Source organism: Miniopterus schreibersii, assembly GCF_964146895.1.
Source record: "Miniopterus schreibersii genome assembly, chromosome: 4".
NCBI lineage: Eukaryota > Metazoa > Chordata > Mammalia > Chiroptera > Miniopteridae > Miniopterus > Miniopterus schreibersii.
The window spans coordinates 17,520,931-17,546,182 of record NC_138105.1 but is presented as its reverse complement, the minus strand read 5'-3'; the positions used below and the strand labels follow the sequence as shown (position 1 = coordinate 17,546,182).

Genomic DNA, 25,252 nt, shown 5'->3' with positions numbered 1-25,252 from the left:
ACACAGCACTAGTAGTGGATTACAACTGTCTTCTGATTGTCCGCCTCCTCTATCCCTTTCCAAACTCAATTCCTTCAGGGCAGAGCCTGAGACTTAGTCATTACATCTTCTATGAACAAATACCATAATCTGGGGCTGCCTTCCTAAAATAACAATCCCTAGAGCAGCCCTCAAATTTATTCCTCCTCTTCACTGCATCACCGAAGAAACTGAAGTTCAGACAGGTGGAGTAAATCATCAAGGGCACATGGTTAGGGGTGAGCTGGGGAGGAACTCTAGTCTCCAGATTCCAAAGCCCAAAATCATTGCATTCCCCAAATTCTTCTGCCTTGTTCACATTTAATGCCCACTAACTCTTGCCTTTAGAGACAAAAGCAAACATATTTTCATAAGAAGGAAGATAACAGTTTCCCTTGGTGCATCATTAATAACAGATTTAATTCTTAAAAAAAAAATCCATGTTTTAGTGCTCAATTTGAGTAAGGACGGCAAAAAAACAAGGCATGCAGGATAAAAGATGCAATTCCTCAACTAGTCCAAAAGAGGGCAGCAACTACCAGCAAAAAGAATCACAGGACAGGCAAAATTCTGTTTCAGAAAACCCCAGGAAGCCAGGAAAGCAAGCCCAATTCAATCACTGAAATGGAACCTTCTGCCGTAGTATATTGAGGGTGTATTGTTTATTTATTTAATACTGTGTGTTTTCCTTAGAGATCCTATGTATACTGTGTTTGCAAACAGTAAATTTTTTTAAGTATTATTATTAGTTGTTTTGTGAATTTTCTGAGATACGGAACAACAGGTTCCTAGAATATGAAAAGTAAAAAGAACTAAAAATAGCAGAGTCCAGGAAGATAAATGCTACTGGAGCTATATTTATGCCTCATGCCTCATATTTCCAAGCTTTTTAATAAGGACTCTAATCATTCCAACCTACCTCTAAATGCTTTTACTCTGACCATTGGTCTGTCAATTCTCTTCTGCCCCCAAACCAATCCCTTACTCTCCTAGCCTTTCTGCACAAAATACTTTATCTTCCCACCCCTCCTATTGAGTTTTCCACTAAAACTATCACTAAGACCTTTAACTACAAATACAGATACTAAAGGACATATAAATACTGAATAAAATGTTTTAATATCAAAATCTGCTCATGAATACAGATTAATAGGAACTTCCAGGTAAAAGATGGTAGACTGAATCAAAACATTTAATTTCTCCCCTTCTTGAAACCCTTATAAATCTATAGAAAAAGAACTTTTAGAAAGAAAACAATGATGGAAGGAAGGAGACTACAAGGTTAGGAAGAATAAGAAAAGCGCAATCGCAACCAAGTTTTGAAGCAGGGGAATAAATGAAAGGACTAGTGATAAACCCAATAGACCTAAGAAAGCTGAGTCCTGCCCTGGTCGAGCGCCTCAGCTGGCTGAAGCATCATCCCGTACACCAAAAGACTGCAAGTTTGATTCTCGGTCAGGGCACATACCTAGGTTGCGAGTGCGATCCCCAGGCGGGGCATGTATGGGAAGCAACTGATTGATGTTTCTCTCTCACATCGATGTTTCTCTCTCTCTCCTTCCCTCTTCCTCTCTCTAAAAATTAATAAACATATCCTCAAGTGAGAAACAAAAAACAAACACCTGAGTGTTAAAACAGAAGTAGGAAAAGTCAATAACTAATCCAAAGTATACTTAAGGATCCTCAAAAGGCTCATGAAATAGCGACACCAGGTATCTATAAAAATAGAGGTTGGAGAAAAGTTAAGTTAAAAATAAGAAAACTGGTTGAAAGCTATTTAAGAAGCAAGTCTGTAGATCTTCCTGCCTCTGCCCTCCCCCCCAACATTGGGAGACTGTCCTCCTTTACTCCAGCAGAAGTCTGGAAGTTTATTCCTAGAAGAGGTTAAAACCGGGGGTCTCTAGATTGGGGGATGCAAGGCATAGTTACAGGTAGGGATCCTATGCAAAACAAAAAGTAAGTTAATCTATGCATACTATATGCGGAGACACCCAGCACCTTCCCTCTTCTAGTTTCTCAAAACCCCAGCAGCCTTGCCCTTACTCTTAAGGCAGAAGGTTGGAAGAGTCTTCTCTGGAGAACTGAAAAATTACCTAAAACTACTGAATAAGTCTAAGTAGATCACCCTAGAGCTCTGTGGTCCAATGTGGTAGTTGTTAGACCAGCCAGGTACAGAAACGCAGGTACCAAAACTCAGGTACAGAAACTCGGCTACAGAAACTCACCAGGGCAGGAAGCCCCAGATGCCTACAAAGGGACAAAACTGGGAAAACAAGAACCCTTAATCCCCAGGGTAACCTGTCCTCCCCCTGCATATGGCTGGTGATGTGGTTTAGACCCCCTGAGCATTTCCTCCCTAAAGATAACATCAAGGCCTCAGTTATATTTCAGCTCCAGGCCCAGAAATGCAGCAAAACCAAAGTTGTGTCATGGCTGCCTCAGAACCAGCTACATTGACTAATAATCCCCTGCCCTGGAACCCCAAAAGAGCACACCTGGAAAGCTAATGTATTGAGACACACCCCTGAAACCTCCTCTAAGATTTCCACTGGCGAGAAAGAGATAAATACTCTCAGGACAAAGGACCCAGCTTGCGCTCCCCACCAGGGGAGCACACCAGCACCATCTCCTTCCCCTTTCTTTCCTCCAAAGGGACCCCACAAGACTTGCAACCAGGGGAGCAATGGGCAGGGACAGCTCATCCCCAGCTTACCCTCTGAACCTGTCTCCAGAGGCCCCTTCTCTCTCTGACTTCTCAGTGAGTCAAAGCAGCCCAGCCTAAGTTTTTCTGTTACTTTTTTCTATGCTCCTCATTGTTTCACGGTCCCAAGTAATTTTTGCTGCCATCATGGACCCAATACCCTTTAACTCAGTGCTGTATAGACCTTCCCTTTGGATATCTCCCCCCCCCCCTTAAATAAATTCAATTTTTCTTTATCCACCGTCTGAGATGGCTGTTTAGCCTGTCCATGCACCACCGACCTTAACTTTTCAGTAGCAACTAGCCACATGTAACTACTGAGCACTTCTAATGTGGCTATTGCAACTGAGGAAGGAATTTCTAATTTTAACAAAATTTAAATTTAAAAACTAAATTTATTGTTACTGTTAAACTTAAGTATATTTGGAACACCCTTGGTATATGAATCTACTTTTCACTTGTAAATTTTATGAAGTCTAAATACACAGCAAGTATTTTTAATGAAAATTTAGCATCTGAATTGAGATGTGCTATAAGTGGAATATAAACACTGGAGTTCAATAATTTAATATAAAAAACAGAGTGTAGCCCTAGCTGGTTTTCTCAGTGGTTAGAGTGTCAGCTCATGGACTGAAGGGTCCAGGATTCAATGCTGGCCAAGGGCACATACCTCAGTTGCAGGCTTGATCCCCAGCCGCAGTGGTTGGGGTGCGCATGGAAGGCAACCAATCGATGTTTCTCTCTCTCTCTCTCTCTCCCCCCCCCTTCCACTCTCTAAAAAGCAATGGAAAAAATATCCTTGGGTGAGGATTATAAAAAAAACACAAAATGTAAAATACCTCACTAATTTTTATATGTCTTACATATTGAAGTAATATTTTAGATATATTGAATTAAACAAATTATATTATTAAAATTAATCTCCCGTTTCTTTTCACTTTTTTCTTTTTGCCTTTTTCTGTGGCTAGTAGGAAAATATATCATTACATATGTGACTCACTTTATATTTCTATTGGCCTAGGTTGTCCTGCAATAAAGCACACAGCCAACAAGCCCTAGCCATCCAGACGTTCCAATCAGTTCTTTAGTCCCCAAAGCAGACAAAACTCAGGATTATCAGAGGAAAGCTACTAATATAAGAGGGAAAAGAAAAAGCAACTTATATAGATTCTATGCAAAGAGAAGAAAGATTGTTGTTGTTAATCCTCACCAGGGGATATTTTTTCCACTGAGAGTGGAAGAGTGGGAGGGAGGGAGGGAGGGAGGGAGGGAGGGAGGGAGGGAGGGACCGGGAGAGAGAAAGAGAGAGAGACATTGATGTGAGAGAGGCTCATCGACTGGTTGCCTCCTGCGCCCCAACCAGGGGGCGGGGAGCAAACTGTCAACCCAGATAAGTGCCCTTGACCTGGAATCGAACCCAAGACCCTTTGGTGCATGGGCAGACACTCTAACCACTGTGCCAGGGCGAAGAGAAGAAAGATTTTTTTAAATCACTAATATCCACAAGAGAGAACACAATGCCATTTTAAAAAGAAACATTCAGAGAAAAAAAGAACCCTTAGAAGATGAAAATATGAGGACAGAAACTCAAGAGAAAGTTCAATAGAAGGACAGGAAGAAAGAATCGAAGAATCTCCTAAAAAAGTAGAGCAAAAAGGCAGAGATGAAGAAATGAGAGAGAAAAGATAAAAAAGTTAGAAAATCAGTTTGGGAGGTATAATATCCAAATAATAGGAGAAAACAGAGGAGCAAGTTATCAAAGAAATAATTCAAGAATATTTCCCAGTACTGAAGGATGAGTGTCTAGAACAAAGGACAAAAATAGATCACACAAAGGCATATCATGGTGACATTTCAAAACACTGGGAATACAAAGAACATTTACAAGATTTGACAGATGAGAGGAAAAGTGACCATATACAAAAGAATCAGGTAAGCTTTGGATTTTTTAACCAAAAAAAAAAGCTAGATGGCAATGGAACAAGGCCTTTAAAATCTGAAGAAAAATAATTTCCAACCTAGAATTCTATATACCCAACCAAACTATGAGTCAAATGTGAGTTCAGAATAAACACTTTCGGATATTAAGTTAAAAAAAAAAAAGTGCCTCCATGTATCTCAGGAAGCTATTATAGTACATGATCCACCAAAATGAGGGAGCAACCCAAGAAAGTGGAAGATTTGAAATACAGGAAACGGGAGACCTAACACATGAAAGAGGTAAAGAAAATCTCTAGGACAAAGATTCCAGATGACTACTCTGTGCCAAAGAGCACAATTAACGGAACCCTGAGACTTAAGCGAGACCCTCAAAGACTGTCATCATCATCAATCACTCCTGTTCTGGCATTTTAAACTGACAATACTTGCTGAGCCTGACCCAGATTCTTGGCTTGTCCAAACCGCTTGTTAATAGTTTCTTTCCTCTCTTCCTCGCTCTACAGTCTGGTCTGTCAAGGACACTGGTTCCACCCCACAGAACTTTTCTACTTTGACTTATTGGGGAGAGCAGAAGGCAGGCCACCGTGAGCTTAGAAACAGGAAATGCAGAGCTGTGCACTCCCCTGACCATATTCCTGATGGATGTCCAGTACATGGGTCTCACGGAAGCCTTGCCAGATGCTCAACTGTGGTGAGCACTATGTTCCCCAGGCCTCTATGGCCCACTGATATCCTCAGAAGGAACTCTTTTAAACACTTCGAGAATCTAAAGTCAGACTGCGATGCCAAGACAGTATTCAGTTTACCTTCTGGGCACCTCCATCTAATAATGGCAACATTGTCATTTATACACAAAGTCTAGATTTTTGCTTGTTACTCAATTTTTATAATAATCTTTCATTTATATGCAAACAATTATTGATAGAAGTATAAATATTTTATTTTTTTAAAAGGAGTAGGACAACATTTATTCCACAGGAACTTTTTATTCAATAGAATTAGATGAGTAAATAAATTTCTAAAGGTCACTAGCTGGTACAAAAAAAGAGCTTAACAAAATTGCATTTATTAAAATGAGCTTCATCTTCTCCAAAAGATTCTCAGTATTATCAAATCATATTTTTATCAAATCACTCAAAGGTATACTGCATCAAAAGTAACAGCATCAAAAATAAATATACTTGGCTGGGTATGCTGTACAATAAGACCATCAATCAACATGAAAATAAAAAGCTGTCCCCTCAACTCGACTTCCAGAGTAATTTAAGGCTCTGATTTAGTCACCACATTCTAATGTAATATGTGGTAAGATAAATCTTTTGCTTACCATCAACAGGAAATAAGAAACCTCCTAGATACTTTAGTTTGGTTTCTATAAGAAAACAAAAATTAAAAAGTCAAAAGAGCCGGGCCGGGCGTGGCTCAACGGTTGAGCATCAACTTGGGATCCAGGCGATCGAGGTTTGATTCCTGGTCAGGGCACATGCCCAGGTTGCAGGCTCGATCCCCAGTCTGGGGCCTGAAGGAGGCAGCCAATCAATGACTCTCTCATCATTGATGTTTCTATCTCCCTTTCTCCCTCTCCTTTCCTCTCTCTGAAATCAATAAAGATATATTTTAAAAAAAGAAAAGAAAATTAACCATTAAAAAAAATAATAATAAAATAAAGACATGTTTTAAAAAAAAAAAAAAAAAGTCAAAAGATCCCAAGGTATGCCCTATAAGGCCAAACTAATTAAATGACTTAATGAGTTTGAAACATACTCTGTTCAATCATTATCATATTAAACGCAAATGAACTGTAAAACTTCCTTTCCATAACTGAATTTGTTGTAGTGGTGACGGTGCTGTACCTATTAATACTTGAACTTTTAAAAAGTGGGCCAATGGGACTAAACTTGGCAATCTTTTGAACAGAGGGAACCTCTGTCTGCCAAGTAACAGAATTGGACCTATTATAAACTCAAGGATATAAAAAAAACTCATCCAAGAGACTGATTCATCTCTATTCAACTCCTTGAATCTTTAACTTTTCCCTCCAGTCAGAAAAAGGTCACAATTATCAGACAATTAAGGACGATCTCTTGGCATAGGATCCTTATGTAGCCAAACAAAAGGTAATTAAGTAGCGGAGAGGTTAGAAAGGATATAAGAAGAGAATATGATTAAACATTATTCTGGTCTGGCCGGGCGTGGCTCAGCGGTTGAGCGTCAACCTAGGATCCAGGCGATCGGGGTTCGATTCCCGGTCAGGGCACATGCCCCGGTTGCAGGCTCGATCCCCAGTCGGGGGCATGCAGGAGGCAGCTGATCAATGACTCTCTCATCATTGATGTTTCTATCTCTCTCTCTCTCCCTCTCCTTTCCTCTCTCTGAAATCAATAAAGATATATTTTTTAAAAACAACAACAAAAACATTATTCTGAACACAGAGTACATTACACAGCAAAAGCTGTTTCTAACTCCTACCACTGTGCTTCACAAGAACAGTTAATCATGGACGATAATCCCATAGCCATGTGGCTAGCACATGGGTAAGAGACACCTACAACTATAAGTCTGTATGGCAGTTCTTTCTAAGATTTTGTTCAGGCTCTCATATGGGACAACTACAACTACATTTGAGCTCTTAGCTAAGTGACTACAACCAGAACACTACAAATGAATGCCACCTGGCCCCTACTCCGTGATGATTCTGGGAGGCCCAGGATCCCTGGGCCTTGCAATACCTATAATAGTATAATCATAATGCAATTCAGTAACTGCTTCAGAATACTCAATTCCTACCTCTTCCTCTTCTGACATCTACCCTTGCTCCATGGGCTGAGTGTGAGTGAAATGTTTAGTGTGGTAGGTAGAATTCTAAGACATCTCCCAAGATTCTTAGCCTGATGTACACACCCTGTATAATCACCAGGACTGGAAATAAGATAGGATACCACTCCTATGATTAGTTATTTGGCACAACTGACTTCCAAGAAAGGGAAAATTATCCACATGGACCTGACCCAATCAGAGCCCTTTAAATTTGAGAAGTTAGAGACACAAGGAGTCAGCAGTGTGCCATTTCTGGCTTGAGTATTAAAGGGGCCAAATGTCAAAGACAACAGATAGCCTCTAATTGCTGAAAGCCAGCAAAGAAACAGGGACCTCAGCCCTGTAACTGCAAGGAATTGCATTCTGCCAATAACCCGCTTAAGCCTGGAAGGAGATTTCCTCACAGAGCCTGCAGATGAGAACTAGCCCAGCTGACACCCTGATTTCAGCCCTGTGATACTGTGAACACAGCCACCCTGTCCATGCTGGACTTCTGACCAATGGAACTATAAGCTAATAAATGGGTTTTGTTTTAAGCTGTTGAGTTTGTCACATAACAGTAGGAAATTAATACATTAAGCAAACTGACAAAATCTAGAATTTATCTAGAACTCTAAAAAAACTGTGAGTCCTGTTTGGGCTCCCCCCCCCCCCCCCCCCCCGCATCCTAAAGAACTGCAGGTATGATTTTGAGCTAGTCACTTGAATTATTCATTTATTAAAAAACAAAACAAGCCCAGCCAGTGTAGCTCAGTGGTTGAGTGTCTAACCATGAACCAGGAGGTCGCGGTTTGATTCCAGTCAGGACACATGCCCGGGTTGCAGGCTTGATCTCCAGTAGGGGGTGTACAGGAGGCAGCCGATCAATGACTCTGTCATCATTGATGTTTCTAGCGCTCTCTCCCTCTCCCTTCCTCTCTTTGAAAGCAATAAAAACAGACTTTTTTTAAAAAGAAGAAAAAAAAAGACACCCCTCTTGAGATCATAAAATGGAGTGGTGAGGTCTCATACTCGTAAAGGCAATTGTGCTGCTATTACTACAGCAAGACTTGTAAAATACACACCAGATGACTTAACTAGTTGGCACTGCACTCCGAAAACATGGTAGAAAGAAAAAGCTATTCCTCATATATAAATTATATGCTTACCCATAGTCAATCATTTGGCAAAAAAAAACTAAAGGACTTAACCCAAGCCAGGCTCTAAATATTTTCTGTCAGATCCTTCTTCAGACCATTTATTGTAACTGTTTCTGTGGACCAGATTGTAAGTTGTTCGGGGGCAAAAAAACATGTCTTGTTCATTTGATGTGTCCAATATTTAATAAGTATTTTTAAAATTAGCATCACTATAGGTTTAGGAGCATCATCCTAAGCACAGTATATTCATGCACTCATAACTTCATTCAAATTGATCAAACTAAGGAAAAGTGTCAAGTCAAGGTTTATGACAGTATAGTACGATTATCACAGAAAGCTCAGTAAGCTATCAGACCAACCCTTTAAGAGTAATGTTTCCCTATGGCTGAGAGCAGGGGACCCTGATTGGCACTTCAACCCACAAGACATATTTGTTAGTTGTCCTTGGGGAAAATATCCAATTAGGGGAAACATGTCCTCTAGGGAGTCTTCTACCTTTGAAAAGCAATAAACCCTCAGTAAAGACACAGGCTACTTATGGTTAAAATGGAAAGTGCCACTGCAGCCAACAATTTTCTTTCAAATCTTAATCTACCTACCCAAGCAGCACTAGGTAAGGTATCTGTGATTCAGGATCATACAGAATAGAGAGCAAGGTCTGGCTCTAAATCATTTATTTATTGTATCACAGGACTGACATTCAGTTCCTTAGGGTAGTGAGGCAACAGAGATCATGACATGGACTTAAATTCAATTTCCCATGAATCCTATGCCAGCTTTGCCATCAAGTATGCCACATTTCCACTGAAGTATAGTAAAGGCAGGGTAAGCTTTTCTTTCTGTTAGGACTATGTTGTCTCATAGGTCTAGTAAATAGGACTAGAGAATAAATAATGAAATGGATATAAAGCACTGTTTTGCAAAGTGCTTTGTAAAAGGTAAATAATATATGAGGATGAAACCAATGAAACTTGCTGGTCTCCTTCAATTCCCACTCCTTATACAGAAGTCAATTAGATCTACAGAGGAGGAAGTAATGGATACCTTCAAATGTAGAGAATGTTCCCTCCCATTTTCAAGAATGGCCCAAGAATGACAAGGAATGAGTCAATATCTCATCTACCATTTACAGAGAAACAAATAGATTCTGACATTACTACTTATTGGTGCCAACATACTAAACAGGAGTTGTGTAGAACAAAAGCAGCCACTTCAAAAAAGAAAATAAAAAGAAAGTGAGCGTGTCAGGGGAAAAGAAGCCTCATAGAGAAGAACAAAATGACAGGGAATATAAAGCTAATTTATATTAAGATTTTTAAATATGAAATAAAATAAAGCTAATTTAACATTATAAAGTTAAATGTGTTTAAGGGAAAGAAAACTGAAGATTATCCAGCAGTCCCCAGGAATGGGGACAGCACACTCATGTTCTCCACAATCACGGAGGAAAAAGTGCTAAAGGAATAAGTAAGACTCTAGCAGTTCGTTCATTTAGCTTCACCCTGCCTGGGCAGCACCACAGCTAAACTCAGTACTGCAGAGTCAAACTCGTTAGAATTCACACAAGAGACAACAAAGGGAACATAGCAGAAGACAGTGTAAGATCTTCTATTTCTAATGAAAAGAGTTCTTTCAGTCTGCCTCTGCTTTCCAGAATCAGTATCTTTTTCCTGATAATTCCAGGCAGTGACATATGTCAAGCACAAGTTAGAAATGCCATATAAAGAGCAACCATTTCCTGTTTCAATCATTTACTTATAGATTTGAAACAATTTCCTTATCAATAAAAATAACAAACTCAATTTTCCATACAACTGTCTAAAACTATTTGTGAGAGTCTGTTTTCCAATAAACCACATTTCCAGACTATAATTAAAATGAGGGGAAAATGATCTGAATATGAGAATTCAATCCTCTGAGAGGTCCAAAATATGTTTTAATACAGTAATCCTCTAATAGTCTTGGGGGAACGTGTTGCCTACAACTTAGCTTATCTTGAAGCCCCGGGCCTGGCACAGCCTGCATCCTAGATAGCTGATAGCCTACAGAGAAGAAGGAAAGTCCTCTCAGGTTTCACTATTCCAGCTCAGAGAACAGGTGGAAGCCAGGCAGGGAACTGCATTCTTCCTACTAGTCCATCCAAACAAGCTGCCAGGAGAGAAAGTGCTCAGATTCTGGAAGTCCTAGTTTCCCATCAAGTATCAAAGGTGTGGCAGACAGGCCCATCTCCTTTGTTTTCAGGAAGGAGGTGCACATATATTCTGTCATCTGTTAAAAGAAAAGTAAGCAAAGCTTCCTTCCTTTCAAACATCTTAAGGTTCTGATAAAACTTTTAGAGTACATATATAGAAAATAACTAATGTCAACCTATTTTTCCAAAGTTTCAACATATTTCTCAAGCTCCAAATACTGATACTTGTTCTTTACTTCCTTACTAGGCCTCTCTCTTTACTGCCTGTGTTTAGAAAAGATGGTGATTTCTCCTTTAAAAACGGGTGTTGTCCATTCCTTTGGAAACGGTGACTCAGGAATGTTGTTGCACAATCTCCGTAGCAACTGTCTCCCATGTTGTGATGTCAGTAGCAGGATTTCTACTCTTCTCTAGGGTGGACACCCGTCTCACACACCCAAGGTTTGGTAGACAGGAAGTTCAGCTCCTGCAGCTGATATTGTTTCTACATACAGGCACCAAGTAGGAGGCCACCTTGTTTTAATCCCATTCTCAAACCCTTCATTTCTAAGTGTTAGGTTACAACTTTTTTCCCCCTCTTTTCACATTATTCCTGAACACCCAGAAATAATCACAGCCTACTGATAATAGCTTAACTGATCCAAAAATTACATTACTACTCAAAAAGCCAGATTTGATCTTATAAAACCACAGTAAATATTTTCTGACCTTTTACAAATCTAGAATAAAATTTCATTTTGAGAAAATCTTGGGTTGTGGGGAGAGCATGAATGAAATATCATTACTCCTCCACCAATACCGGTAATATAAACAAGAGTTAAAATAAGGTCCTTCTGATACTTCTAGCAATCATACTTGTATGGAACTATGTCTAACACAAACATATATAGAACTGCATGCCAAAGTACTTAGACTCCAAAGAGACTTCCATGTATCATGTATTTTTCTCTTTGGTTCTAACTATTTTAAAATACCTATAATTTCTGGAAAATGAGGTAGGGGATTGTTTCACTATATTTTTACATATATTTATATTTTCTTAGAAAAATGTGATCACTTTTACAATAAAACTATATTTCCATTTCAAATAAAAGTAGCAATTTTCAAAGATTAGAAAGCTGGAAAATGTTTATGATACACTATTTTAAAAGCAGAAAGAGTGTAAACTATAATTGCAATTTGTAAAAATATCTGTGCATAAAGATAATAACTAGAATATTCAAATACTAAAATAAAAAATAGAAATGTGGAATTCTTAAGATATTCTTATTTTGAAAATCTATGTCTTTTCAAAAAAAGTATAAAAATTATTAGTACAGCATCTAAAAGCAAAGCAACATCATTCAATTCCCATATTCAAAATGCCCACCAGCTAATGTCACCCCAATAAATTCAATTTTTTTAAACACCCACCAGTATTTACTCTTCTCCAGCAGTACTTTGTCTAAGGAAACACTCTGGGGGAGCACAGTTAAAAAATTTAGGGGCAGCAATGCAATGTGAGAAAGAATAATGAATAGTCAGTGAACTCTAAAGGCTAGTTCACCTAATTACATGATCTTGAGCAATTTAATACCTCTAGGCCTCACTGCCCCCCCCCCCCCCATTTGAGGATGAGGAGGCTGGGTCAGATCATTTCTTCAGTCTCTTCAAAGGCCCTAAGAAACTGCTTAGTTACTACTGCTCCTTTTCAGGGCAGCCTAATGCCTGCTGCTTGCCTGATAGTGCAGATCCTACAGTGGCTTCTCACCACTTCTTCTTGTGGTTTCAATCACAGGAAACAGACGTCACCCATGGGCCTAGAAGTAACGAACAAGCCCTTGCAGATACAAAGAGCTGCCAAGTAAGGCCAACTCCCAGCTCTTTAAAATAAAGGAATCAAAAAAATCACTGGAAACCTCTATGCCTGGGGAGCGTTCATAAAAACTATCAAAACTAAAAATATCTCTGGAGGCGTCATGCAAGCATGATGAAATAATTTAGAACAGTCCAAAATCACTTTGCTTCTATGGCCAAATGAAGGAATTGAAGGAACGCCATAGCTATGAGCAGGTGTATATGAGATTAAGAAAAAAATAGGATATTCCTACTGCCACTAGCATTTTTTTGTGAAGATCCAGACAAATCCTGAGGACATGAAGACTCATCCTTGTCTTTATTTCATATTCTATGCAAACCTTTCTGTAGCCATGAAAGACTGTGGCACTAATAGATTCATATAATATGGAGCCTTAGCAGTCATTCAGTTAAATGTATGTTAACAATCCCTAGAGCACTGGGTCAAATACTGCTCTCATTTATAATGATAATAGTTGGCAGCCCTTTACTATGGAAATTAATGCAGAGACTTTTAATCCTATAGACATGTTCCTTCATTAAACACAAGATAAACTGTAAGATACTCTCTCTAGAGAAAAGTAATAGTCTTTTCTCAAAAGAGTTCTTCTGGTCAGGTATGGTTACATTAGTGGTTCTCTGCCTCATAGTTAACTTGGTGAGAGAACTAATGTTTTCAAAACTGTCAATCTACATTAGACCACAGAAACAGAGAGCCTTGAAAATAACATTGAAACTAAAATATATAAAAGGATATTACTAACATGAGCTAAACACCACCACTGCTCTTAAGCACCTTACAAGCTGGATAGGAGATAAGACCCTCCAAAAAAGACTGATATTCTCTCTCTCTCCCTTTTTCCCCTCACTCCGTCCCTCCCTCTATATAATTTATTTTGCATTCACAAAAGACTAAAGAACATCTCAAGTAAGCATGCATTCAAAACTACTACACTGTACTAGAGAATGTTTAGAAGAAACAATAGAGCCCAAAGATAGGCTCAGATTGTTCACACAATAGCATTTCCCACCTAAGCCCACAATTTGGCTAGCTGAAAAGTCACATCTTTTTAAATCTAAAATCTGACAAACTGAAAAGAAGGATGTATTAAAAAAGATAAGGACTGGAAATTAAACAAATTTAACTCTCTAAACTCCATCTAGGTAGCAGAAATGATTTGCTGGAACCTTAACACTAATCAATTCTTGTATATGCTGATTTACTAACCGTCACCACGACACATTCACATAGCCAAAAACTGCATTAACATTAATGATGACATGCTACAAAATGCTAATTTTCAGTGCTGCTTTCTGCACGTTTCTACAGAAAGAGAACCTAAAAGTCCTTTCCAGGACTAAAATAATTTTTACCAAGTGGCTTCCCCTTTCTTTAATGATTTATCTCCCACTAATCATCTTGACTTCTATAACCATGCCATTTCTCTTTTATTACAGCCACACATTCATACCTCTGAACCTCTCTGTTCACAAGGCTCCCCACCCCATGAAGTCCCTTCCCCTCTTCTCCACCAATCCTTTGATTTCCTTCCAGGACCTGTCATATCCCCAATCTTCTATGAAGCTAACCAGCACTGCCCACAAACTCTCTAATTTTACAGGAAAAGACCAAGGAAAGTGGAGTGACTTGCCCAGAATTCACATGGTTAATTAGTAGCAAGGTCACACTAAGCACAATATGTGGAAAGCATACTGCAGTGGGAGTGGGAGAGAGGGGTTCTAGCCCTAGGTCCAGTTGTATATTTGGACAGATCACTTCTCCAGGCCCCATCTCTTAAACTATAAATAAAGGGTTTGAATTAAATAATTTTCAGCATCCTTTCCACCTCTAGCAGCCTAAGATTCTAAAACCTAGGTCCTCTGACTCTCAGTCCAGTAATCTTTCCACTTAATTCCTTCAATTCTCTGAATTTCTACATCTTTTAAAGTCTATGCTCATGGCCTCAGAGCTGTTCCTACCCATTCTTCTACAAACCTGGCTGAGATTACAATCTTTTAAAAGGCAAGGGCTGAACCTGATAGGACAACCACATGACTTCTTGATCTTCAGCCTTTTGGATCTAGGGTAGATCCATGTAGATTCAGACAAACAAGAGAAACTATTCTTTACTATTTGCCAGTCATACAGAAAAATCCTAGTTCCAGTACCTGGATCTCTGTGGTAATGTTAATTATTATCCACAGGGAAATAACTGCCAGCTCTAAAGAACAAACTTCTGTAGTCCTTGGACTCAGAAGAGACTCTGGAGGTTAGCCATTTGCAATCCTTACAGACAAGCATCAGGGCCACAAAGAGAGGTCTTTAGGAATGCCATGTACTAATTCTAAAATACAGAAAAGACAGCTATAGAGATAGTCTAGCAACAGCTTCCTCCACCCCACACCCTCTTTGTCAACACTACTTGCTACTCTCAGCAATTTAAACAACTAAAATTCCTGACAGGTGACGCTGTTTGAGCAGTTCTACTTACAAAAAAGATAAGTTACATTTCAAAAATAGTAGTTTAGACAACTTCTTAATAACTCATGAGTAAGGGAAAGATAGGCTTTGCATGCACTATAACAGCTACTTTTTCATGCCTCAGATAAGACAGGTTTAATTAAGATTCTTGCAATGGTTTCAAAGTCTAAATTACTAATGCAAAAAGCAGTTAAGCATTTAGCCACTGCACTTTGTACATCCAGACCCAATACTTCTTTCCCACCAACTGAACCAGAGGAGAGTCCAGTTTTAATGGACTGCACTTGTCAAAGGACTCTAAAGAGATACCATCAAAATTGTCTAGGAAATTCTTAGCAGTGAATACTCTTTTATATCCCAGGTGCAAAAACTGGACTCATGTAAACTGTCAGTACAATGTGGTGAAAAAGAACATGGGTTGTTGTTTTTTAAATACCCAGACCCAGGTTTGAATCCCATTGCTTGATCTCACTGAGTTTCAATTTAATTACCTATAAAATGGAAATAACAGCAATGCCCTAGTTTATAAGGTTGATGTGGAGATTAATGAGATGAATCTAAAGCTCTTTAGCACAGTGCTAGGGCTACAGTAATATGCAACAAGTGTTATTATCATGATACTGTTATTGTTATTATTACTGCCTGTTGTTCTAGTCTGGGATGAATCAGTCTTCCTATCTATGAAAATGCTGAACACTCATTAATATGTATAAATAGGAAGACTGGCATTATACAACCTGTAGCACACTGAGTACAGGAAAACAGACGTTTTCTAACATCACATAAGATGAAAATGCTTCCAAGGATAAATGGGATCTCAAAGGTCCCTGATCCTGAGTATCAGAAATGTAGTGTCTTGCCTACAAGTGAAAATTAAACCCCAAAGAGAATATGTGGTATATAACTCACACATCTGCAGTGGAAAACAGAATTTAAGAGCTAAGTCTATAAAACTTAAAAGAAAAGAAGAAAATCTTAGTGACCATAATTTTAGCAAAGATTTTTGAAATATGACAAAAAAAGCAAAAAGGAAAAAAATTATTTGGACTTCATCAAAATTAGGCACTTTTGTGTTTAATTAGACACTTTAAATACACTTAAGAAAATGAAAGGCAAGTCACAGGAAGAAGAAAATATTTGCAAAACCTAAATATAACAAAGAACTGGTATTTATACTATAATAAAAAATTTTAAATGGGCAAAATTTTGAACTGACACTTCAAGGAAAATATACAAGTAGCAAATAAGCACATGAAAAGAGGCTCAACATCATCAGAGAAATGCAAATTAAAGCCACACTGAGATACCACTGTATACCCACCTAGATGGCTAAAATTTAAGACTGTCCATACTATACAGCAGACAAGAAACTGGAACTCATATATTGCTTGTGAGAATGTAAAACGGTACAACCACTGTGGAAACAGGCAATTTCTTTAAAAAGTTAAACATAGGCCACACCCCCACCTGTCCTGCACCCCTGGAGCACCAAAGGGTCTTGGGTTCGATTCCCAGTCAGGGGCACCTACCTGGGGTGCAGGTTTGATCCCCGCTTCAGTCAGGGCACATGCTAGAAGCAACCAACCCATGTGTCTCTCTGACATCTACTTCTCTCTCTCCCTCCGCCCCCTCTCCCTCCCTTCCTCCCTTCCACTCTATCTAAAAGCAATGGAAAAACATTCTCAGGTGAGGATTAACAACAACAAAAAAAGTTAAACACAGCCCTACCATATAACCTAGGCTTTCCACTCCTAGTATTTACAAAAGAAAAATGAAGGCCTATGTCCAGATAAAAGTTTATATACATAAATGCACACAGCAAAAACAAAACATAACAAAGTCCTGGAAACAACCCAAATGCCTATCAACAGGTAAATGAATAAACGAATTGTAGTAAATCCATACACTATACTACTACTTAGCAATAAAAAAAAGAATGTAACAACAAATATTATGCTGAAAGCCAGAAAAAAGGGTTCATATTCTATGATTAAATTTACATAACTTCTAAAAAATACAAACTAATCTATAGTTACAGAAAGCAAATCAGTGGTTACCTAGAGGTGGGAGTATGGGGGTGGGGGGTGGAGATTACAAAGGACAGGAGGAAAGTTTTGAGGATAATGGATATATTCATTATCTTTACTGTGGTAATGGTTTCACAAACTGTGCACTAAATATATGCAGCTTATTGTATGTTAATTAAACATCAATAAAGCTGTAAAAAAAGGGGGGCTGGGGTGATGTCCAAAGGCTCTATGGCACACAAAAAGGTGAAGACCCCTGAATAAAGTGTGAGAGTCCTAGCCCGGTGGTGCAGCTGGTTGGAGCAATGTCCCATACACCAAAAGGTGGCAGGTTCAATTCCCGGTCAAGGTATATACCAAGGTTGTGGGTTCGAGACCGAGTCAGGGCCCATGCGGGAGGCAACCAAACCATGCTTCTATTTCTCACATCAATGTTTCTCTCTCTAAAAATCAATAAAAGTTTTTTTTTAAAAGTGAGGGTTACCGCCCTAGCCAATTTGGCTCAGTGGTTAGAGCGTTGGCCAATGGACTGAAGGGTCTCGGGTTTGATTCCAGCCAAGGGCATGTACCTCAGTTGCAGGCTCCAGTCCTGGAGTGCCTTGGCTCTGGTCGGGGTGCGTGCGGGAGGCAACTGATCCATGTCTCTCTCTCACATTGATGTTTCTCTCTCTCTCCCTTTTACTCTCTCTGAAAAGCAATGGAAAAAATATCCTCAGGTGAGGATTAAAAATAAATAAGTAAAAATCAAACGTGAGAGTTACCTTTTTTACTTGATCCTAAAGTTCTAGCAACAAAAAAAGGGCAGCTATATACAAGATGTAGACCCACTACCAAGGTATACTCCTTGGTTTTCTGTGACCTTTAGGATAAAAGAAGGTTTATAAATCACCCTTTGTTGGGTCTGTAAAGTATGTTAATCTTAAAAGAAAGTAAAAATCCTATGCTTACACACAGTACTATTCCTAAAACAGAAAATAAGTCACATAATCAGAAATCCAGAAAAATAATTCAGGATATCATAAACTCTACCTGTATCTGCTACCCTAACAAAATGCCCAACTAGCTACTGCCTAAGGACCACTTATAACCACCAAGTAGGATGGAATTTCCCATCTTCTATGTAAGAATCCTTCCACATAGAAAGCCAGTTTTTTCAATCTTTTCCCTCTCAGTTCCATAGCTTCTAGCATATCTGTTCCTCTTATATAATCCCTTTCTACTACTCTAGCTATTCCAAGATCCTGAAATTTACTAAAGGAAATGTAGAATCCAAACTTCTGCTTCTCTTCCTCCATTCATTTAACCAATTTCCACCCTTTTGCCCCCTGATGTTTCCAACTTACAGTTATAAAAAAGATTGCTGCACTGAGTAGGCGTTTGAGCCCCATGACATTTAAAGTCCCTTCCAACTCTAAAATTTAAGACTACCATTCGTAGCAAGCTTTAATAATGAATGGAAGTAAGAATCTCAGAGTTGAAAGAACAATGATTCACCCAGTTATCCTGTAACTGGTGGGAAAAATTCATTAAAATACTGATCTCAATATTTCTTTTTTCCTTCAGTAATTCTTTTACTTCCTTAAAAAGGGTTCCTTGATTCTAAAATCTTTGTTTTTTTTAAAAAAGAGGTTGAAAATGGTAAAGTATGTTCATAGTGATTAAAATACTCTTTACTTCTCAATTTTAGCTTTGAGGTTTTAAGAAGTTTTACTATCAACAGCTTTTACTGCTCCTGATTCCTCAAAAGCCTGGCTTGTTCATGAAACTCGAACCAGACCCTACAGAAGCAGGGAGGGAATAAAAACAAAGAGAGGGGGATGGTAGGCAGTTGGGCAAGAGGAGAGCATTGGCTTTGCCTCACCTAACCCTAACTAGGAGCAAACACCCATTTTGCTGGTTAGCAAATGGTTAATTTTTTCCTAGTGTTTTCAAACAAAAGTGATTGGGTATAGGAGGCTCAACATAATAAAAAGTTGGAGCCTGAATAATTTCGGCTAAGTGAAACATAAAATGGGAGAAAACCCACCTGCATATAGAAACCCTATGTAATACCTAGTATTTGTTAATACATGATTTTAACCTGTTCTTCTAAATCATATGTGGCATAACCTTCTTTTAAGCTTCTATTACATTCCACTGAAAATATAACACTCTCCAAGAATAACATGGCAATCCATTTATAAAATATACCAAGGGCCCCAGGGAATATCAAACAGTTATTCTATCACACAAGAAATCAGTCTGACTCCCATCAACAAAATTGAATCACTTCTTGCTTATTACCATTCTCTTAGCTTTTATAACAAACATAATTTATAGGTGATACCATTTTCAGCTCTTTTTGTAAAAGTATCCCAACATTTACCAAGTCTCCCAAGGCAGAGATTTTAATTCTGAGGCATTCCCTGAAGGAGGATTTCCTTTGAGACAAGAACACATAACATTTCCAAGTGGGTCCTTGGGCTGTTTTTAAAGACAAGGCAGAAAGAAGAGCAGACATTTTTAAGGTATCATCCTGTCATCTCAAGCTTCTCCATAGCATTCCTCTAGGCTCCCCTCCTTTTTTCCAAACTAAGTAATCCCTGTGTTCATCATCTTTCAAAACAAAAAACAAAAACCACATGACTTGTATAAAGTTCTCTGTACACTCCTTGGTTTTCTGTGACCTTTTGTGCTAAAGTTAAGATCTCCTTTAAGAGAAGAGAAGCAGAAATCTGCATGAACAACTCCACTTTTCTATTCTCTACCTTTCCTATAATCTGCTTAAAATCCTTCCTGGCATCCTTCACCTTCGAGTGCTCTCATTTTGGATACGGGTCTACAACCAAACATTTATGCTGTCACTTTCACTCTGCTCTTAGAAAGGCAAGAAACTGCAGCCTGGTAATAATTCAACATAAGCATCCAAAATTAAACAGGATTTTAAAAATTATCTTCTATTTTCTCTAATCCCACACTGAAATTCATGTTTTATAAAGTTATGCTCCTAGATGAATCAGGAAGCAATATTCTATCAATTTCTTGATTGTGTGAGAAGACATGGAGTCTATAAAACGCAGGAATACTTTGCAGCCTCCTAACATCCTGGTTACACTTACTCCCCTTGAATATTTCAGAAACAGTCTATTTGGTACCCACATTCATCACTGCTGAAAAGTCAGAAAACACTCTGTTCCTTTGGAATTTTTCTTTTCCTTCATCTTAAGGACTTCTGAAAGGAACCAGAATAATGCTGGAGAAGGGATATGTTCATGGGCAGGAGAGACCCATGGAGAATCAAGGGGGGAATACCAAGCAGCCTGGCTTCAGCCACACGTCAGCATCTCCCGCAGCCACATTTCTGAAAGATGCCCAACCACTTTTTCAACTTATGTTATACTCAATCTCCTTTCCACACAGGATGCTTCCAAGAGAAGTGCAGATTTTAGGCAATTTGTGAGCTCTGTGTACTCATCAGTTGATCTATACTTAGAACCCGCATAAGCCTGAAAAGGTATGTAGCAGCTAAAGGGATTAGTAACCCCTAGGATGCAAACAAATAACCTTCAGGCACACTAAGAACAAACTAGTGCAGTTTTATAAAGTACATTCTTAATGGAGTTCCAGAGGACACACACTCTAGAAAAGGTGGAGGAGGGGAAACAGCTTTAAGTTCACTTTCAGACTGTAGTTCAAAAAGACTAAGCCATGGGTAACAAAAGCACACCAGCAATCTTGCCCACTCTACCCACCCACATATACAAACACAGACACAAAGAGAAGTGAATTGCAATGCTCCTCCTAGCCTCTCATTTCCAGTTTTCATAAAAAGATCAATGAGGAAGACAGAATATTCTGATGCCTTGAGGTATATTATAGTTGGCAATAAAGGGGTTAAGCAGCACTACTTTCCTGGAAACTTTCCAACCCCTTGCAGTAAATGCAGTTCTCCTCCCTACCTGTGCTACATTTTTAAAATTTATCAAGTTAAGGGTTAAGACCAACACCTCAGAAGGAAAAAGGGAACTTGGTTCAGCTCCACCCTCTCTAAAGCAAATATCAACAACTCTGAGCCAAATCCACTCAGCATATACAAGACTTCACTGACATTCCAAAAAACAGGTGAAAAGAAGTGGTTTTCTCAGGTATCTCACTTTTCAGCACCACTTACACTTAGTAGATTTCACAAATCCTGAAGCACACAAGTTTAGATAAAACAAAAGCCCATATAAAATTCTATTAAGGACTTGAAAAACATTTACAAGCCACAGAGGTCACTATAAATCAGCAGGAATAACTGGAATTGTGTGAGGAGGGTGAAACAGTTCGCATGGAAACTAAATCAAAACAAAAAGATACTGAAACAGAAGGAATATGGGCCCTGGATCTTCAGTCTTAGAAAGAAAGCGCTCTACCTAGAGGGTCAATTTTTTATCCTAAAGAAACAGAGAGAAATGCTGCTTTAGTTACCATGGGGGGCAGGTCATTACTACCAATAACCTTACATTTCCAGGGAGGGGGGTGTTCCACCAGATGAAAACAGACAGTTACTGACAGCCTGTAAGTCACTGGAAAGGGCAATCCAGAAGCACCTGTCTTGCTAGAAATATGCAAGAAGAGATGAGTCACTATTTTAATTCTGTTTAGTACTCTTCACATTTCAACCCTCTAGGTCCCAAAGCAACATTTTCTTCCTGATTCTATCACTTTATCAATTCCCCCCCAAATTTATGGATCGGTCAGGGTGCTAAGGGCTGGAGGTAAGAGAAAAGAGAAAGGAAGAGGGAAGAGTTAGAACCCATTAGTTTAGTAGAAAGAGCTCCTGGGATGGGGGTGTAATTACCTGGAAGAGAGGACTAAATAACTAGCATTACAACTAGCAAATGATTATTAAGATCCAAGACCCTTTCCCTCTCTTGGACAGTGTTCCATAACTTTCAAAGCTTTTACAGTAAAAAGCAAACAAATGGCTCCCTGGAGAGAGGGATAAAAAGGTTCAGTGTGAGCCAGGGTAATGAAACATGACAGGGTTACATGAATATCAATATTCCTTCAGATTCCAATTGGAAGTAATGGGCACCTGAAGAAAGCTATACTTTTCTACAGGTAGGAAAAGGGATGCCAGTAGTGTTGGGACACAGGAGGTGGCAGAAGAGTTGAGGAGATGGTTATCATGGGAAATGTAAAGAAAGCAATTCAATCACTCAAACTTCTTGGACTTGCAGTCTAACTTCCTCCCCATGGCGGAGGTTTGTCACCATTCTAGGTCAAGAAGGGCATAATCATGAGAAGTCCTAACCTCCGAAAAGGGATAAGCAACAGGGTAAAGTGACAGGTTCTCTGGACAGAGAAACACTGGGAAGAAAATTAACGTCATGCCCAACGACCACAGGAACCCATTCCAGCAGTCACAAGGACAAACGTCCAAGGGAGGAGGGAAGGTAGGGCCCAAGTCAGGTAACATTCCTGAGAGGAAGGGTTATTAGGTGACACCCGGCTGAGGGCCCAGAGAGGACCGGGCGGGAGCAAAGTTTGCAGGTTGAAAGCAATCAGTCTTGGGGAAGGAAGTGACCTTTAGGAGAAGCCAATAAAATACAAAAAAAGAGGGGGAAGAAATAGGAGAAAATGGACTCAGAAAAGCACCGTGGACCAAGATAGAGAAGGCGTGTCCGGGTAATAGAGGAAGAAGAAAGGAAGTGGAGCTGAGAGGAAAGAGATGGGGCTGAGACCCGCCCGGGCTCTGGGGGCGAAGGGCAGAGCGTGCGGGCTGGGGGGTGAAGGAAGCTCCGAGGTTGCGGGGGCAAGAGCCGGGTGGGACTCCGGGGCTTCCCGAGGTGCTGGAGGGGTAGGGGGTCGGGCTGTGGAGCCCAGGACCCAGCCAAACGAGGAAAGGAGGCGCGGGGGCGTCTCCCTAAAGACAGGCGTGCATCCCTCGGGCCGACTGCGGGGATCTCCGGGGTCCAGACGGCGGTTACCCGGCAGGGCTGAGGAAATGGGGTGGGAAGGACACTCACAAATTTCTTGGATTTGCCGCCGTCGCCGCCCGCCGCCGGCAGCTCGTCCGGGCTCCGGCCCTTCTTCTTGTCCCGGGACCCTCGGCCGGGTCCCAGGCCCCCGCCGGGCGGCTCCATGTTCAGGTTCGCGCTGGCTGGTGACCCGAGCCTACAAGGCTCCGGCCGGGTAGATCCGAGCCCTGAGCCGCCGCCGCCGCCGCTGCCGCCGCCGCTGCCGCCGCCGCCGCCGCCCAGCACCTCCTCAGCCCGCCGCCCCGCCCCGCCCCACCTCGCCTCATTAGCATGCCGGGCTGCGCGCGCCTCATGAATATACAACGGTGACGCCTCGCTCCCGCCCACCTGCCCCACTTCCGCCCTGACCCGCAGCCCCTACCAATGGATGAAGGGGGGGTGGAGGGGAGCCGCGGAAGCTCGCTACCTGCCCGGCGGGCCTAACCATTCAGACCCACGTGGCGGGTGACGAGGGAGAGGTGCTGCGTCTCTGTGGCTGCAACCGCGAACACCGCCCTCTGCCGGGAGAAGCCGTGAAGACCTCCCCACTCCCACGCAGGGCCCACGTGGCTGTAAAGCCTGGACTTTCTAATACCCTAGACCAGGACGTTACAGGAACCAAAAATCGAATGAGAGACTGTTATCTTGGCAAAAAATGTAGTGCCATTCTTTCTAGCATAATAGTTTTCGTGTGTGCAATATCCATGGAGCACACGGGGAGGGGGGGAGTGACAGCTATCCTTCATTAAAAGCTATGTGCCAAGAACAGCTCTTAGTCTAGGTCAAGTGCTAGATGGAACTTAATATAAGCTCTGGAGTTAGATTACCTACTTTTGAATCCCAGGTCTGCTCCTTTCTACTTGTGTTTCTAATTCAGAAAAGCTAGTTATTGCCAATGTGTGCCTAAACAGTAATAAATAACCATTTACCTGCACTTGCTGTATGCCAGGCACTATATCAAACATTGTGTGTGTATTTTCTCACTGAATCCTCACAACGCCAAGTCATAGATTCCACTAGTCTCACCACTTTACATCCAGGAAATTTGGGCTTTGAGAGTTGAAGTGACTTGCCCAAGGACACATAATTGATAAAAATTTAAACCAAGGTTAGTCTGACTGCCAAGCCCTATGTTTCACCAGGATTCCCTACTGACATAAACCAAACCTTAGTGAAAAGAACAGGTGTTCTCCAAAAGTATGTTATTTGTCCTACTAGTTTGATTTCTCCCTCAGTAATTTCATTCGTTCTCCCAGCTACAACTGTTCCTTGAATGAAAAATATGCGGCACCCAGTGGGCCCTCAAAGTATCCACTGAATTATTTTGCCCACAGCTGGCGAAAGATTTCAAATGTATGTTTCTGGAGGGCAGATTCAGTAACTCTCACTCTGTAGCCCTGTAGCTCTCAGTCTAGGGCCTGATAAGATTACAGGGACTCTGCCAAGCTGGCTGGCTCCTAAATCTGGCCTTCATCTCTTATGTTCCACTTTCTAATTGCCTGACGAAAATTTGCATAGAGCTGACCAGCCCACACTTCAAACTCAGTTTGTCCAAAACAGTTCAAGAGTTACTTTCTAAACTAAAGAGCTGAGAAACAGACAGGATCAAAGCATGGAAGAGTGACCCATCTACTACTCTTCTTTCTTGTACCACTATCTACACCTGCATTTATCTCACTCCTGACTGGACTGTAAACTCCTCCAGGGAAGGGTCCATGTTTGTGACTACTAGCATCATTCTTCACATAGAAAGTTAAGATAATGAGAAACTATGTCAGGCACTGTGCTAAGTAAGCACTTGACATGTTTTCTCTCTGTGCCTCATCACCAACTAGCATCACCATTCCAAACACCCAGGTCCAAAAACCTGAAATCCTCTTCTACTTCCTCTCTTAAGCTAGTAATCTGCCCCGGTTTGTCTCTTAACCAGAATGCTCTATTAATTGCCTATATATGAGCAAGATAATCCATGTAGACTACATACACAGGGCCTTAACATAAGCTAAGTACTGAGTGAATGTCAACTATGATTTTTATTATATACATCATCATCCCCCTTTCCTCTCCCTTCACACATACGTAGCTAGCAAGAAGTAAGACTATTCTCAGAAAGGCA

The 25,252-nt window shown here is 40.4% G+C and overlaps 1 protein-coding gene across 2 annotated transcripts in view; it reads right to left on the bottom strand.

Annotated features, from left to right (window-relative positions):
* Positions 1 to 23,387, bottom strand: part of DIAPH1 (diaphanous related formin 1) — a 90,353-nt gene extending 66,966 nt beyond the window's left edge. The window contains exon 1 of one of the 2 annotated variants that reach the window (XM_081134794.1): positions 23,146 to 23,387. In XM_081134794.1, the coding sequence (XP_080990920.1) occupies positions 23,146 to 23,262 (117 nt within the window). In that variant the 5' untranslated portion in view covers positions 23,263 to 23,387. The remainder of the gene's footprint in view (positions 1 to 23,145) is intronic. The other variant, XM_081134795.1, reaches the window with a different exon arrangement.
* Positions 23,388 to 25,252: the final 1,865 nt, after the last annotated feature.